The sequence below is a fragment of the Lipotes vexillifer genome, unplaced genomic scaffold (genome assembly GCF_000442215.2).
Source record: "Lipotes vexillifer unplaced genomic scaffold, Lipotes_vexillifer_v1.1 scaffold753, whole genome shotgun sequence".
NCBI lineage: Eukaryota > Metazoa > Chordata > Mammalia > Artiodactyla > Lipotidae > Lipotes > Lipotes vexillifer.
Genome location: NW_006783618.1, coordinates 1,647,856 through 1,665,719, shown reverse-complemented (window position 1 = coordinate 1,665,719; position 17,864 = coordinate 1,647,856). Strand labels below are relative to the sequence as shown.

Genomic DNA, 17,864 nt, shown 5'->3' with positions numbered 1-17,864 from the left:
ACGGGTAGGGGACCCCTCATCTCGTGCCTGCCTTCTTGCCGGCTTCCCTGCCAGCCTGCCGGGGCAGGCTGGGCCAGGATCCACGTGAGAGCGGGGGAGATTCTCTGACCTCCAAGGTGACCTGAGGAAGGGGGAAGCTGTGAGCCACAGCAAACAGTGGGAGCGGGAAGGCAGAGCACTGGGGAGAGATGCCACAGCCAGCAGCCACCGTGCAGCCCAAGGTGCCTGCAAAGGTCACCAGGAGCCAGGAGGGCACTGGTCGGGGCCACAGCTCATGGAATCAGAGCCCTTGCTCTCCACCTGCTCCTGAGGCAGCTGAGGGAGACACTCAGGGGCACGTGTGGGTCCCCCGGGCCTTTACTCAGGGACACCTCGCTCCTCCAGCCCAGTCAGGCCTTAGCCCTGATGATCCTGCCTTGAGGGCTTGTTGTCGAGCTAGGAATCCCCTGGGACTGCACAGAACTGCAGCAGGTCCTTGGAAGCTGCCCTGGGTGAGGAGGGAATGTTCCCAGGCCATGGCCCGGGGCCCGAGGCACCAGCTGCAGCCTCCTGTGTCACCCCGGGACCTGGGCAGAGATGGGGAGCCGCTGGGGCTGAGAGGGGGAGCCAGTGTGTGACCCACGCTTCCTCAGCTGGGAACCCCCACTTAGCCCCCAGTGACTTCCCTGAGGCTATGATGTCAGATCCGCCCAGCGGCCCAGCAGGAGATACCAGCAGCTTAGTGAGGCCTCTGAGGGCTGCTGGTTGGCCAGAGTGCGGGGAGGACGGAAGACAGCACTTCCAGTGGGAAGGCAGGTATGCAGGGCCAGCCTCCCAGCTGGAGCCAGGAGCCAACCGTGGGAGCAGGAAGGCAGAGCAGCCCCTACCCTGGCTCAGCCAAGACCCTGCTGTTCCCTGGCCCCTGAGGCCCCTGACAGGGCCTGGAGCAAGGCTGCAATAAGCACTCTGACCAAGGGGGAAGTGGGGCGGGGGTGCGATGAACTGGGAGATTGGGATTGACACATATACACTATTAATACTATGTATAAAACAGACAGCCAATGAGAACCTACTGTATAGCACAGGGAACTCTGCTCAGTGCTCCGTGGTGACCTAAATGGGAAGGAAATCCAAAAAAGAGGGGATATATGTATACGTATAGCTGATTCACTTTGCTGTACAGTATAAACTAACACAATATTATAAAGCAACTATACTCCAATAAAAAAAATAAAATATAAGTGGCCACAGAGAAAGAAAAAAAAAAAAAGCAGTCTGTGTGGCTCACTTGGGACCACAGGATCGTCCTCAGGTCCCTTCCTTGTGGGTCACCCTGCTCGGCCATCCCAACACAGACACTGAAAAGCAGGGTCTGGGAGGTGCTGGTCTGGCCCCAGACACTGACCCTTGGCTCTGGTCAGATGACACCCACCACTCTGTCCCTCCTTAGCAAAGCTTCCTGCCCTGAGGGGGTGACTCATGACACCCCCTCAGAGCTGCCCGGGCTGGAAAACACTCTGGAAATAGAGACAGGCAGGCCTGGAGGGGGTTGTCTGACTGGGCTGAGATCTGTCCTGGGGGGCCACCCCCCTCATCAGGCAGCCCTGCCTCCAGGCTCCTCGTCCCTTCCCCACGAGGCAGGGCCCCACCTGCCCGGGGACCCAGCTTCTCACAAGACCAGGCCTAGTCACATGTTCCCAAGTGGAAACCTACATGCTCACGGCCCAGAGCGCCAAGCAGACATTCCTCAGGTTGGGCACTTGGAGAAGTTCCTAAATCTTGGGGCTAGATGGGCCTTTAGTCCCAGTCTAGTTACCCAGTCCAAAAATGTCAGTGGTCTCAAGAGTGGAGACCTCAGCCAGAAATACCCCCATCACACACACACACACACACACACACACACACACACTCCCAGACACTAACGCTGTGAAGAAAGACATCTCCATCCCAAATGGAGCATCATAGACTAACCAGAAAGGGCCTCCAAGGTCATCCCACCCAATGCCCTCACTTCACTAAGGGTTCCCTCTCCTGCTTACACTCTGAAGGTTCAGAGTGTAAGCCAAAGCCCTTTCTGTGTCCTAGAAGCCCATCTTTATTTGGCTTCTAGATACAGGGCTGACCTCTCTGACCTTGTCTCCAATGACTTCCCTGCCCCTTCTCTCCACTCCAACCATACTGGTCCTCTAATCCTCCAGACACGCTCCTGCCTCAGGACCTTCACATGGCTATTCCCTCTTCCTGAAGACTCTTCCTCCAGAGAACTTCCTGGCTGAATTTGCTCAGGTCATTCTTCAAAGACTGACTCCAAAGACCCTTCCTTGCATCTCCGTCTAATATTTACACACCCACTCTGCAACATTTCAAATTCGGGTTTTTTTTTTGTAGCACTTACTATATCTGATTAAGTACATATTTTCCTTATCTTGTTTCTCATTTCTCTCCTAACTAAAACTTAAGCTCCAGGAGAGCAAGGAGTTTTGTTGGTTCTGTTCATTCCTAGATCCCCAGTGCCTAGAACAGGGCCTGGCACTTAGTGGAGCCCTAGTTTTGTTAAATGAATGGATTATCTCCAGGGGTGAAATAATTTTGCCAGCTGCACAGGCATACCCACAACTTGCCTAACGCAGCCTCTTCCCATGAAATCACCTGTAATAAGTAGCAAAAACTAGTTTGCCCCCACAGAGAGACAGCGAGTGGCCAGCACACCCCACCCCCAGCCGACAGCTTCCCCAGAGTCCTTCCTGGGGAGTTCCCCGGCCCCGGCCCCCTGCTTCCCTCCAGCGCTTCACCTGGAGCCCTGCAGCAATTTTCATAAAAGCGTTCGTTTGTCCGTTCAGGGGAAGCCGGATGTTAAGAGTCAAGGAGGTCCTGCCCCTCTCACCCTACCCACAACCAAGTCCTTCCTTGTCCTGACTGAGGTCATCAGCCTGGCTGACACTGGGGACGGGGACCCCCACCCCAAGATACCCTACAGCCTTCCAGGGAGGCCCTGGCTCCTTCAACCTGGATCATGGCCACGATCCCCCGGAAAGAAGCCCAGGGAAGCCTCCCCCCAACGCAACTCTGCGAGCAGCACAGGGGTCCCTTGCAGATAGATGCACCCACGCTTAAATCCTGTTGCATCCTGACTCCTTACTACGGATTGCGTGATGCTAGGGAAGGTTACCTCTCCGAGGCCTCTTCTCCCATCTGTAAAATGGGATGATAGCACCTACCTTGCAGGGCTGTCTCAGGAATAGATGTGATGTAGGTAGAAGGCCTGGCCAAGAGGGTCCTAATAAGTGCCAGCTTCACTACCCTCACCCTGAGCTGACCCTCCAGTGTCCTTGTGGACACTTGCGGTAATCCCTTCCCTGGGCTCAGTCGCCAGTGGGGTGATCTTTAAAGCAGGCTCTTGGGGCACCTTTCTGTCCCGGACCCTCAGCATGATCTCTGCCAGCCAACCACCCACCCGGCATCCCCAGCCTTCCCTTCTTCCTCTGAAACCCCATGCAAAACGGCTGTTCCCTGCTGGCATCTGGCCCTACCTCTTGTTCTTCCAGTCTTTTCTGGGATATGGGGGCAACTGGGGTGGGAGCACCACTCTTCCATCCTGGAAAGACCACAAGGCAAAGACCCCCCAAGCCCTCCTCCTTTGTCTGTTGTTCCAGGCTAGAGCCAAAGAGGGGCACACTCTGCTGTTTTCCCCAAGACCCAGAAATCAAGGAGCAATTTGGGAGGTGTGGAGAGGCAGTCCCAACTTCCAGATCCCTCCTTCAGTGCTGCCTGTCCAGAGGGACAGTGTCCTCAGTTGCCGTGCCTCAGCCTCTCCTGTCTTCCCCCAGCAGGCCTCCTTTGTCTCCCGATTCCTCAGCCTTGGGCAACCGTCTGGGGTGGTCACGGTTGGGCTCGTGGGGTAGGGAGTTAACAGACTGGGACATCGGCTGAGATTTGTCTCCCTGGTGCTCAAGAGCCAGCAACGAGGCAAGGGCCCTCATCACCAGTCTCCTCGAGATGGGATCCTCCAGATTCACCTGCCCTGGGTGTGGGGGGCTGCACGGCAGAGGGCACAGCCTTGGACTCCAGGCCCCCAGCCAATCCTCCTGGTGCTGGCTCACAGCTGGAGAGAAGCCAGAAGCCCCTAGAAAGCCCCGATTCCCGGCTCAGGTCCGTCTTCAGCTGCATGGCATGCGTGGTCACTTGGCAGGGAAGGTGGTGACTCTCAGGCCCCACCTGTGTTGCCCAGATGTCCCGAACCCCAAGGAACGCTGGCTCCTGTCTCCTGCTGTGGCTGTGGATGCCAGGGTCCCTGGGGTCTTATAAGGCAGGGCTGGGAGGGGGTGGGCCCTGGAGGGTCCATTCCTTAATTGTTGGTTTCAAGATGGCGCAAGCCATGGGGCACACAGGTCCTGGGAGCTGCCAAAGGGCAATGTACTCAGAGTCAAGGTCGCCCAGGTCTTTCTGCTCCCTGAGCAGGCAGGAGATGGGGACGTCCCCTTCTGTTTCTACAGCTGGTGACAAGGGCAAACGCGTTTGGCCCTCCTCTCCCACAGTGAATACCCTGGAGAGAAATGCATTCTTGACTTTTCTCAGAAGTCACGTCTGGGTTTGAACTAGAACGGAGGCTGTTTCTCTCCAGCTGCAGCCCTTCTCCTTCCAGTAACCACATCCCTCCCTACCTCTGAAAAGCAGGTCCCAACTCAATACCTCCAGGAAGACCTCCAGGATCAAGCCTACCCCCTGCTGCTCCCACCCTTCCTCCATGACCTTCTGGAGTCCACTGACACGGCCCAAATGGCTCACATCTGGCTTTGTAATCATCTTTGGCATTCATTTCATAAGACTACCAAGTCTATGCTGGCTTTTTCGAGGACACAGATCATGGGGTCTGTTAAATGTCTGTCTTCACTGAGTCTGGTGCCCATCTCTGATCACTTGGTAACAATTCCATCCATTTTATGGTTCTTGATTGTTCCAAACAACTCTTGCCTGTTTGATCTGCTTCGGTCCGTCCAACGACTTAGTCAAGCAAGCTTTGAGATACCCATCCTACAGAAGAGGAATCTCCCGTGGTCTGTGGACAAGTCAAAATTTGAACCCCAGTCTAAACGATAGAAGGGGAACCCTGCTATCAGAGAAAGAGCACATAAGGAACTGGCTGGTAATATAAACATTAATAACGTGGACAAAAAAAAATGTTGCCTGCCATATTTTAGTAAACAATGAATGCTCCCCACCATCAAACCATCGGCCACTGCTGGTGACCGTACACCCTGAGGGGGATATAGGGTGAAGAAAAACAGGATACTGGCCCTAGGCAGTTAAGATGAATATCAAAGGAATGATTTCAATGAGCCCAGACTCATACATCTTCCCATACATAGAAAGGCACTAAAATCCTTAACTTGGGATGCCTGGTTTTTGTGATTAGCAGTAATCTTTTCATGTTCAGCTGTATATGGTTTTGTTTGTTTGTTTGTTTGTTTTTCAGTAAAAACTCCTATATATCCTGGCTCCTCCCTTACCTCTTTGGAACAGCTCAGCAGAGCTATCTGAGAGGCTGTGTCCCACACCATAGTCCTCAGTAATACCCCCAAATAACACATAATTCTCAACTTTTAGGTTGTGTGTTATTGTCAACAATAACATAATATCTACACGTAAAATTTTCAGTGTTTTTATGTCCATTGTGTCACTCTGACCCTGTGAGGTAACAGGAAAGATATTGATAGGCCCATTGGACAGTTGAGGAAACCAAGGCTCCCAGGTGTACACAGGAGCCCAGCTTACCCCATGGCTAGGAAGGACTTCATTTTGCAGAGAAGGAAACTGACAAAGATGCTGGGGTCTGCCCCAGATCACACAGCTAGAGGGAACACAAGGAAATGTCCTGAGCCTCCTTCTGTTCCACCAGGCCACCTCCAAGCCTGGCTGGGAGGCAGGAACCCACTCCTCTGGATGGTGCGGGGGGCCCACCGCCTGGCAGCCCCTAACACCCCAAGTCCTTCAGGATACCTGATCGCGCCATCACCTGCTCTGCGATCCCTGCCTTGGAAAGTGCTCCACTATTGTGCAACCAGGCACGTGGCTGGGGCTGGGGCTGTGGCTCCATAAAATCAGCAGCCGGTTGGCTTGAGCTGGCTGATTCTGGCCCCCTGGAGATCAACTGTGACAGCAATGAATCACACTAATGGTGAGAGGTGGCCGCTCTCCCTCTGTGTGGCCTAGAGATAGGTATTTCCAAGGGTCCTCCCCTGGCTCAGGCAAACACACCTGACCTACCCCCCACCATCTGTCTCACTCTATCTGGGCCCAGGGTGAGGCAGAACCACCAGGGACAAGGTTGGGTGAACCAGACAGAGCTGGACCACTCTCCCACCCTGGCTCTGCCAGCCCATGATCCTGGCGAGGGCAGAACCCTCCTCCCCACAAGAAGAGAAGGAGCCCGCTGACCTTGGGGTGTGCTTCAGCCTGGCATCCCCCTCACCCACCCCTCTCTCCCTGCTGCTTGCACTGTGCCTCTGACTCTCTTCCAAGAACAATTTGGCAAGTTCCTATCCACAACCTGCAAAAAAAAAAAAAAAAGGGATGGGGAGGGCCACAGCCCAGGGGGACCCAGAAAGCAGACTGACCTTTTTTTATGTGGTACTAAGTAGCACAAACAGCTCATGCAAATAGACTTGAAAATCTCTGGAGTGGAATTCATGGGGACGTGGGGAGCAGGGGGTACAGCCAGGAGGTGAAATGCGCAGGACACCTGAGATCTCTGTCTGAGACCCCTCTGGGAACTGGCACAGCACGACAGCTTTCCTGTTCAACCGAGTTACATCTGCTATATTCAGCCAAATCACAAATATAAGTTGCGTGCCCGAAGGCTGAGTGGACAGACGTGGTCCTGCCTGCATGGAATGCTGGCCCAGAAGCAAGACACATATTAAGCAGTGACCCATGCCTGGATTCCAGATTCTTCTGCCCTGGCCCTGCAGTGCTAGACCAAAGAGGAAGCAGCAGCTCATCCATTGGTTGGGAGGTGAGGGGGTTGTCAGTTCAGGCCCGGACACTTAGGTCATCCTGGGTGGGTTCTCAGAGTCCATCTTGCCTAGGGGATCCTATCTGCTGGTTATTCTCCCTCACCTTGAACACTTCCAGTGACTGGGAGCTCACTCCAGTTTGGGATCACCGTAGCCTGGGAACTAAGCACTCACTCACAATAGGCCAAGTTTTACCTCCTGCTCACGTCCAGCTGATGGGCCTGGGTCCTCTCCTCTGTGGCACAGGGTCACACTGGCTTGGAGCTGGATGGGCCTGGGCTAGACTCTGGCTTTGACACCAGCAGTGCAAACTCAGGCAAGATCCACCAAGCCTCAGTTTCCTCATCTGTAAAATAGGGATGCCATCATACAGAGTCGTGAGTTCTGAATGTGTTGGTACACGTGAAGACCTCAGCCCAGTGTTTGGCACATAGTAAGTGCTTGATAAATGTTAGCTGCATCCATTCATTCGTTATTGTTATTATTTTGATCATCAGTTTCTTTGACTGTTCTTTACGTGTCTTGTTTCCAGACCACTCACCTCTCACAGGACTCTCCTCAGAGCACAGTTCAGCTAGTTTACGCCCTGAAGGGGCCGCCAGGCTCCGGAAGCGGCCTCACCAGCCCAGACGATCCTCTTCCTGTATCTGGATCTCAGCCTCCTGAAGAAGGAAGCCAGGCCACGTGTGTCCTATAAAGAGCTCTGGAGACAGACAGCCTGGGCTCAACTCCTAGCTCCGCTACCTGCCAGCCACGTGGCCCTAGACCAGTCACAAGTTTATCAGAGAGAATCTACAATGTGAATATCTAGCTCAGAGATCATGCTGGATTAGCAGGAGGAAAAATAGGTAGGTTCTCAGAGTCGGCCAGAGTAGGGATAGCCATTTTCTATCTATGCTAGAGATGAGAACTACCATTCTCTATTGTTAACATAATTATTATGAGAAAAATCAGAACCTCCCCGCTGGACTTCCTTACACTTATTTCTGTAGTTTAATGTTTTCTTTTCAATAATGAATGTGGGGAGGTACCCACCAACCTTTGCGTACCTGGGGCCTCTAAGGATCTTCATCCAGCCTTTCTCTGAAATTGCCGCAAAGCCTACAAATTCCCCGACACATAGTGAGTGCTCCACGACTGGGGGGTCATTAGCTTATTCCCAAAGTTTAAGCATGACCAGAGATGTTTTAACCACCATGATCTCTGGGTTGACAATGCCGAGCTTGACCTCAACTATAAGCCTCAGTCTTTTCAAGGACCTGGGGGATTGAGGGCCTAAGCAGTGGAGGAGGACAGGCAACACGGATGTCCCAGGGGTGTCCCAGGGAGTGAGTGGCTGGACCCCCAAGTCCCTCAGGACCCATGCCTTGAGTCTGCAGCTCCAAACAACTCAAAGAATCTAGGCAGACCCTATGAAGACTTTTCTGAGAACGTAAGGTGTTGCCGGCATTCTTAGGTCAGAACAAGACATAGCCCTTGCCCTCTAGGATTTGGGTCTCACAATAAAAACACATAAGACACGTAGAGGTGGGGGTCACACATGGGCGTCCTCCAAGAGAATCAGCTCACAGCTGTATTTGTTTGCCCAACAGTACTTTTTAAAAAGCTGAATTGGAATGTCTTTGGGAGGATGCTCTAGGTGAGCCCAGGTCCCTATGCTCCCCATCTGTTGTGTCACTGCCAGACGGACATTATCCAACGGGCCTCTACAGTTGTGATCCAAGGCGTAGGGCGTTAAATATGAAAATAAAGGCAGGAACCAATGTGACTGGAGCATAGGAAGAAGGGACTCATCTACCTTAAGTCCAAGAAGGCTTCCCAGAGGAGGGGGTATCTGGGTTTAGAGAAAGATGAAAGGGTAAAAGGGCTTTGCTCATAACCCAAGCAACCCACCCACACCCCTCTTTGTCAAGTCCTTAGGTAGTGGCCCCAGACTTGACCAAAGGGACAGGTGAGAACCTTTCCTTCCAGGCCAGCAAGCCCTCAGTCAAGCCATCGTGATTCCCTTCTCTCCAGGGCATGTGGGAGGCACAGGTCCAGCTATGGGGTGGAGCCTGAACCCACTGACAGGGGGGCAGAAGCAGGGGGTGGAAGGGGTGAGGAGGAGGGGTGCGGGTAAAGGAGGGGAGAGAAAGGGGAGGCACGAGGAGAAACAGGGGAGGAGCTAAGTGGTCAAGCAGCGGAAATAAACCCACCCCCGGAAATAAAACACCTCCCACTGGCCCTGCAGCTGCCACCTCCTCCCTCTGACTGAGGACACGGTCCCTTTAGCCCTTCAAGCACCACAGGCCCTACAAATATTCAAGTTCTTTCACAGAAAGGAAAGCACCTCAGAGCCACTAGGAAACAAGTGGTATTTTATTCCTTTTCGTCGTTGTTGAGGAGAGATCACGACACAGAGAACAGCAGTCCTGGTCACAGCGGCACGGTTTGGTTAGTTTCCACAAGAACACGATGAGCGGGAGGGGCGGGGTCTGATTTTCCACTTTCTTCACCAGCTTTGACCTCGTGCTGTTCCCCCTGCAGCAGGGCTGTGCGGAGCCCTGCCGGGTCCCTAACCCGCAGCACAGCCGCTGCACTTGCCGTTCTGGCCGGTGACAGGTGAGCAGAGGGTGCAGGAGCCCCCGCTGCTGCCTAGCCAATGGGATGTGGACAGAGAAGCAAAGGACCCCTGTTCTCCCAGCTGCCCCTCCCCAGAGCACCGGCCCCAGCTGAATGCACCCCTTCAGCCATCACCTGCCAGAGCCCCAGTCCAGGGACAGGAGTCTGAGTCCAGACGAGCTGCGCTATAGATGGGCATCTTGGGAGCAGGAAAGGCTGGAGAAGGGGGTAGGGTTCCAGAGACCACGGGGTTATTGCTGAGAAGATATGCAAGGGGCACGTTCCCCAGGGGCGGAGTAAGGTGGGGCAGATGGGCACCAGGGAAGGGGTGTAGCTGCCCGAGGGCAAAGCGGGCTCATCAACTCCTTGCTGGGAACCTCCCACTGCCAAGAGACCTCAGAACAGACTTGGTCCAGGGACAAATATGGAAGCAAGGTTCTTATAAAAGGAGTGAAGACGGGCCATGTAGAAGGATCACGAAGGTGATGTAAACCTTCCCAAGTCCCAAGCCAATCGGAGACTCCGCCCGTGCCCAACCCCTCCATCCACCCCTAAATCAAGGGAAGGAACTGGTCTCTTAGGGACAAAGCAGACTCCCGGGAGTGGAAGGTGATGGGGCCATGGAGAGCAGAGATGAGCTGACAGCCACATGGCTCAGCTCCTGCCCAGGAAAGTGGGGCCAGGTTCACTAAGATACAATGTCATCCACGAACAAGCAGCCACAAAGACCACATCATCAGACAGACACACACACACAGACACGTCACAGGAGGGGGACAAGACCACAGGCTGCAGGGAGGCAGGGGTTGCATCATTAAGTTGAGGACAGGTGTCGAGGGGTTGGGGAGAGGGTGGGGGACACACAAGTTCTTGGCTTCTCCTGGGGAAAGATCTGTTGCTGAAGTGGCCGTTTTCTTAAGCATCAGCATTTGCATCTAAAGGTTCAAGCAGCTGCCTTCAGGTTCTGGAGGTTGAAGTGAGAGAGAATTTAAATTAAAACGAAACTCTGGCTTCCTTTCAAAACTCTTTACCTGCTCGTCTCCCAGCCATTAATTAGGACAGACCCTCTGCCCACGGAAACTCCCAAGATGAGACCCACTCTGAGTGCCTTGTTCTCAGCAAATCAAGGAGGACGAGCCTGAGAAGCAGGGCCAGGAGATGAAGGTGGAGGAGGGCGTGGAGCTCAGGAGAGGGGCTCTCTCAGGGGGATGGAACCTGGTAGATGTGGAAAGGAAATTGTTAAACCCGGGGTTTCTATCTCAGGACACCTCCAAGAATCGCTCACAGTCCTGAGACTCAGGAAAACAGGGTTTCCGAGGAAGTCCTAGTAAAAAAAAAAAAAAAAAAAAAAAAGACAACTGCTGGCTCAAGGCTCTCTCCCCGGAGCCTTCCCACACCGCCCCCCCCAGATTCTGAGCTGCCAGCTGCCATGACATAGACAGAACACAGAGCTGCAGCTGGGATGCCTGCCTCCTGGATTGGATCTATGGCCACGTCAAACTGAGGCATCTTTAACCTTCCCGAGGCCCAGCTAGAAGACAGGAGGTAATGAGCCCCACTCTGCCCACCCTTAGGAAAGACTTCAAATGCTCCACAAGTACCCTGTGTTATTACTGTGATGGTAAAAGCTGGTGTATCAGGCATTTTACATCCAGAAATCTCCTTTAACTTACGATTTAGGATAAAGTATATCCCTTATTTGTGTGGAAAAAAAGGCAGAAGTGAGCTGATAGAAGACTGATCCCTGCCACGCCCCAGTATATTCCAGGGTATGTTATAAAGGGAGATGGGCAGGAGCAGAGGGGTGTAGTGAAACGCAGCACTCAACTACAAAGCCCTGAGCTCGAGTTCCAGCCGGTTACTTACTATATGTATGGCTACTCTCTCTGACCTCAGTTTCTTCATCTGTAAAATGGGGCTAAACCCTACCTATCCTTCTTACATCTTCTGGCAGGCTTGAGTGAGTTTGTGTTTGTGGCAGCATTTTGAAAACTGTAAAGCATTTATTACTTTCCTGCATTACTGCTGATAAAATGAACAATGGAAACGGATACTAAATACAACTAAAAACAGTGCCCCTAAACGTCAAGAACTGATAATGCTGGTATAGGGGGGGTCATATACTATTCTCCCTACTTTTACGTAGTAGGGTTGGAAAGTTTAAAAATAAAATGTTAACTTCAAAAAGCGGCCTGAAGGTACTCTCTGAATCATCACTGAAAGCCATTGTCTTTATGCTACTTTGATATTAGGAGTATTTCACTGACTCTAATTCTCTCCCAAGTCATGCCCATGTGGTAGCTAGGATGGCACCCTATCAACTTGACCGCTGGGTTGGTTGGTATGGAAGCTCTATTTCCCGACTGCTCATTCTGTGTGTGTGTGGTACACCTGGGAGGTTTCAATCCGTCTGTCTCATCACCCTTCAGACATAAGCCTCCTGAGAGCACAGCTCATAATAAAAGCTGGGCGCGTTGCAAGAGCTAGCCCAGTTCTTCCCTGATGACTCCTCGGCCGGACTTCAGTCAGAACAGTGATGGTGACAGGAAGATGCAGGCAGACAGCATCTTACCTTTGTGCCTGAGGGCTGCACTTCAGTTCTCTGCTTTCTGGGGCTCCGTTGCTGGAAAGAGAACCAGAATGGAGGGTAGTGCATGAACCCCTCACCTCAGCGGGCCACCCCCTGCCACAGCCGTGACTGTGCCTGTCTCTGGGGGAACCTGACCCACACAGCAAAGGTGACTCATGTGGATTTTGAGTCAGACAGACCTGGGGCAGATCCTTGTCCTGTTATTCGCTTGTTAGAGAACCTGGCACGTTCCTTAACTTTTCTGAGTCCCTTGGTTGTAAAATGTGGAGAGTGACGCCTACCCCAAGGGGCTGTGTGCCCATTAAATGAGAAGTGAAGTACTTTGTATCATGCCAAACACTAAGCCGATTCCCTGTAAATAGCAGCCGTCAGGAACAGCAGCCTGTTGGTGGAGGTGAGGGAGTGATGCAGAGCAGAGACCCCGGGGACCCCCCACTCTGGCACTATGGAAGCACGTCTGACCGGCCAGCTCTCAGGAGACAACGGCACCTGGCAACCGTCCCCGACCCTCAAGCTGTAGGAGAACCCTTGCCCATTCCCTCCATCCCACCTGGGCGGGTGGTCCTGACACTTACCATTTGCAGTGACGAGGTTCTCCACCTGGGCCTCCTCGTCCCCTGGAGCCCTGCAAGAGGATGAAATGCAAGCCCGTCAGAGGTCTCCAGGGCAAACCCAGAGAGCATCGCCACTCACCTTGCTGGGGCAGGGCCCTGGGATCCATCTCCTCCAAGTCATGGTGGATCATTCTCCACCATGGGGCTCATGGGCGGGGGGAGGCCAGGGCCAAAGGGGATGTAGTCAGGGGAACTTACAGGCACCCTTCAATGTCGGCCCCTGAGAGAACTAAGTACTGGGAAGAGATGGCCTAGGGCTGCATGGGGTCTTGGGTTGTGTCCTGCCACAGACTTTGGACTCCTGAGGTCCAGCGCTTTACCATGGTGGACTAATGGGTTGTGCCCTTAGGTGGAGGTAGAGGGTGGGCGAAAGGAAGCCCAACATTCCACAAAGCTCAAAGAACCTCATGAGCAGGTGACCACAGGGCAGTGTCACAAGTCCTGAAGAGAGGAGACAGATCTCAAGAGAGGCCCGGAGGCCCTCTGCTTCCCTTCTCCCAAGCCCAACTCAAGGGCCTCCAGACAAGGATCCAGCATCTTCTTCCCCTTCCCCCACCCCACACATACATCAGAAAAAGGAAGGATGGGCTAATCCTTGATGTTTTGACCTCTCCTTTGCCCCAAAGACTGCCTGACAATCCTCAAAACTTCCACCTCTACCCCAACACACACAGCCTGTTTCTGAGACAAGAATCCAAAAGCACACTCATTTGGGGTCACACACCACAGGCCCCTCCCTGTCCCCTCTTAGCGTCATCACCCCAGATGTCCACAGCCATGGTAACCTTACCGCGGCTTCTGGTTAAAACCGCACTTGCATCTACGACCTGAAAGGCAAAGAAACCAACCAAGGTCAATGTCCTGGCTTGGCCACAGCAGGGCTGCCCAGTGGGTCCGTGGGACTGTGCGAACAGCAGCCCCGACTCCTGGGCACTGCACGGTTTGCACAGCTGCATGAGGCGATCCCTGGTTGGAGCAGGGCTCTTCGGAGGCCAAGGTTCAACCGTCAGCAGCTTGGATGGCTACAGCACCACTGTCTGCTTGACCATGTAAACGCAGACAGCGCCGTGCAGCCCAGGCTCACGAGGGGAAACACATGCAGGGGCACACCCCTTGGAGCACTCTAAAGACAGCCCCTGTCTCCTCTCCCGTGACTCCCCCACTCGCGCCCTGATGGGGACGGCAGGGGGACAGCCACCTCCACCCCTTCGTATCTGTGCTTGTTTTCATCGAGCACTTATTTTGTTCATTCTTCACTGTTTCGCTGAGCACCTATTATGTGCCCAGCAGTGTACTAGGCCCTGGAGATAACTAGGAAGACAGACAGGCTCCTTCCCTCTTCAGGAAAGAGAACTGCCAGTCTCTTACACTGTTCGCCACTCACTTCACAGCTGCAGACATTGCCCTTAGAGTGAACAAAGGAACAAACAAACTTACTTAGGATAAGCAGTATCCCCACCGAGAAGAGGACCACAGCAAACACCAATCCCCCGATCCTCAGGGTCTGGTAGTCTGCCAGAGGAACAAGAGTGAGAGATGGAAGAGGGGAAGGGCCAGGGAGAGCGTGTCTATCCCTCCCCTGGATGGGGCTGTGCCTCCCCCTCCCCACCCAGGGTCACTGTCCCTGCTCACCATAATGAAAAGGGTCCTTTTCTTTCTCCTGCTCAGCTGCCAGAAAAACAAACAGGTGTGGTCAAGGCGGAGACAGCTACACATCCTGATTCCCAAATATCCTACCTTGTCTCACAGGCCTTACTCCCCACAAAGGAATTCCTGGGAAACAGGGCCCATGAAGCAGAGATGCCCAGAGAAGCACGGAAGGGTGGGCCTGCCTGCCAGGGCCAGCCTAGAAGCCAAAGGCAGGTGCAGCTCAGAGCACCAATCAGAGTCTGCATTCACAGCATCCACATTTATTGCTTTTTATCTTACGTCATCATCAAAAGGCAGGGTCTATTTTCCTCTTGTTATAGGTGGGGAAACTAAGACCACGGAAGGAAGGACACGTGACTTGCACAATCTAGAGACTGATGTACAAGTCTGACTCCCAAAGTTCAGGTTAAAAGTCTACAGGGACCTGGTGGGCTTGAGGGCTGGAGCCCATGGGGAGAGGTGGGCAGGCTGGAATAGGGGCTGTGTTAGCTGCTGCCTTCCAGGACTTTCTTTGCTGACTAAAGGTGGGACAGCTGGTCAGACATGTAGAATCTGAGGGCCCCCCAACCCTAGTGTCCCAAAGGGCCTGAACCTTCCACGAGAAAGGGGTACTTACCATTGGCCAGGACCGCCGGGGCCAGCAGGCCGCACAGGTAGAGCAACACCACCTCCATGGCGTCTGGGGACGGAGGGAGGAAAATGACTCTCTGGGTAGGAGACTCCCCACTCCAACCCTCAGCCCGACGAGGGCCCCAGTCAGATTCCCACCCTGACTCTGAGCTCTCTCCACAAGGTGTGAGGTCAGACAACAAAGCCAAAGCAGCTGACGTTTATAGACTCCTTACGGAGTGCTCTGCAGGCATGAGTTCAATTACAACAGAATCACTTCAACTAGCAGGCACTGTGACTAACCCATTTTGCAGGTGAAGAGGCTGAGGTTAAGGAGGTGAAAGGACACTCATGGTAGCGAGCAGCACAATCTGGATCCCAACGCAGCTCAGGAACGCCTCTGCCTGGCTGCCTCTCTGGTGCCAAAGTCATAAAACCCCAAGGGCTTGGGAGATCACGTCACCTGTGTCCTCCTCTCTGGGCCACCTAGAGATGTGGCCATCTCTAGCTCATTAAGATGTCCGGGACTTTCTGGCCTGGTTCCCTACAACCGAGACCCACTGGCGGAAGTTTTTCTTTCTATCAGATTAAATGGGGCAGGTCAGCCAGGGGTTGGGAAGGAAGGCCTGCTGTTTCCTGGACTCTTTAGAGTAAACCCTGAAATGCTGACAGCTCTCCATCAAAGTACCCCTCACGCTCTCACCTCCAAAGTGCCCAGGTCAACTCTTCCTATAGACTTTAGTTCATAATCCTCCAGATAGGTGGTTTGATTAAACAAATGGAGCACGGAGACATGCTCTCTGAGCATCGGCGCCCTGATCTCTCCTTCCTCAGAAAGGGCCTGAGACTTCTGCTCATGAGCTCAAGCCCCTGGTCTCTGGGGTCAGTGGCCCCTGGATGGAGGCAGAGGGCAGGGCTGGTTGGTCCCTCCCAGGGATGGATTTCGGTGCACACACCTCATTCCTGGGCTTAATTAAAGGAGTGTGGTAAAGAGCCAGAGAGGAAAGGGGAATGAAACCCAAAACACGAAAGCCCAAGGCTGCTTGTTCCTTCTTAGTGGGGTGAGGCTGGCAGCGGCCTAACCCCCTGCACACTGTCTAGGGGCCAGGACCAGGCTTGCTCTGCCGGTTCACGCCCTATTCCGTTCGGGCCCCGCAGCCAGCAGCCCCCAGCTGCCCTTCACCTCCCAGCCAGCAGAGGTCAGAACAGCTCCATCGAGTCAGGCGAAGGCACAGACCCAGAACCCTGGACTCCCAATTCAAGGAGCGTTTGTCCTAAGGCCATCACTTGCCTTGAATGCTGCTTCATTTAATATTTGTATTTCTTTTCAGTTTCATATTACATTTTATATGTACAAAAATATATGTGGGCTTCCCTGGTGGCGCAGTGGTTGGGGGTCCGCCTGCCAATGCAGGGGACACGGGTTCGAGCCCCGGTCTGGGAAGATCCCACATGCCGCGGAGCAACTGGGCCCGTGAGCCACAACTACTGAGCCTGCACGTCTGGAGCCTGTGCTCCGCAACAAGAGAGGCCGCGACAGTGAGAGGCCCGCGCACCGCGATGCAGAGCGGCCCCCGCTCGCCGCAACTAGAGAAAGCCCTCGCACGGTGGCAAAGACCCAGCACAGCCAAAGATAGGTAAATAAATAAATACATAAAATTTAAAATATATAGATATAGATATAGATATATATGTAACACACATGTAATGAAACATAAAGGAAACACCCATTAAGTAACTTAAGAACTGGAACTTTATACGTACTGCTGCTTTTACTTCCATTTTCCTCCAACCCATCCCTCTGCCTTACTCCCAGAAGTAAACAGTACCCTGAATATATATTTTTAATCAGTCCCTTGCTCTTCTTCAAAAAAAAATTTTTAATTAAGATGCCATTCACATACCATGCAATTCATCCTTTTAAAATGAATGATTCAATGATTTTTAGTATATTCACAAAACTGTGCAACCATCAGCACTAAGAAACATTTCATCATCTCAAAAAGAAAGCCGGTACCCACTGGCAGTCATTTCCCATTTTTCCTTCCTCCCAGTCCCTGACAACCACTAATCTACTTTCTGTCACTATGGATTTGCCTATTCTGGACATTTCATATCAAAGTATCATAAAATACATGTCCTTATAGGTTCTTTGAGTTTATTCTATTGTTTTTTTCTTTAAATTTATCTTACGTTGGATGCCTAGTTCATTAACATTTAGCCTTTCTTGTTTCCTAATATCAGCATTTAAGACTACATAACCAGGGCTTCCCTGGTGGCACAGTGGTTAAGAATCCGCCTGCCAATGCAGGGGACACGGGTTCGAGCCCTGATCCGGGAAGATCCCACATGCCATGGAGCAACTAAACCCGTGCGCCACAACTACTGAGCCTGCGCTCTAGAGCCTGCAAGCCACAGCTACTGAGCCCCGCATGCCACAACTACTGAAGACCGCGCACCTAGAGCCCGTGCTCCACAACAAGAGAAAACACCGCAATGAGAAGTCCACGCACCGCAACAAAGAGTATCCCCTGCTCGCCACAACTAGAGAAAGCCCGCGCACAGCAACGAAGACCCAACGCAGCCCTAAATTAATTAATTAATATTAATTAATTAATTAAAAGACTATATAACCCTCTAAGTGCCACTTTCACTCCAAATATAAGCTTTGAAATGTGGCTTTTTGATTATTGTTTAGTTCTTAGTACTTTAGACTTGCACTGTAATTTATTTGACCTGTGCATTAAGAAGCATGTTTTTAAAGTGTCCCATTGTATAGTGATTTTTAATTTGCCTTTGTCACTGACT

General features: G+C 52.7%; 1 protein-coding gene across 1 annotated transcript in view; it reads right to left on the bottom strand.

Moving 5' to 3' along the window:
• The window catches only part of LOC103075997 (sodium/potassium-transporting ATPase subunit gamma), a 21,922-nt gene extending 6,801 nt beyond the window's left edge, over nucleotides 1-15,121 (bottom strand). Inside the window, exons 1-6 of the mRNA XM_007456337.1 lie at nucleotides 15,064-15,121; nucleotides 14,430-14,465; nucleotides 14,235-14,309; nucleotides 13,588-13,624; nucleotides 12,174-12,216; nucleotides 7,527-7,533 (exon numbers count right to left, since the gene is read on the bottom strand). Of these exons, the coding sequence (XP_007456399.1) occupies nucleotides 7,527-7,533; nucleotides 12,174-12,216; nucleotides 13,588-13,624; nucleotides 14,235-14,309; nucleotides 14,430-14,465; nucleotides 15,064-15,121 (256 nt within the window). The remainder of the gene's footprint in view (nucleotides 1-7,526; nucleotides 7,534-12,173; nucleotides 12,217-13,587; nucleotides 13,625-14,234; nucleotides 14,310-14,429; nucleotides 14,466-15,063) is intronic.
• Between the last annotated feature and the right edge of the window lie 2,743 nt (nucleotides 15,122-17,864).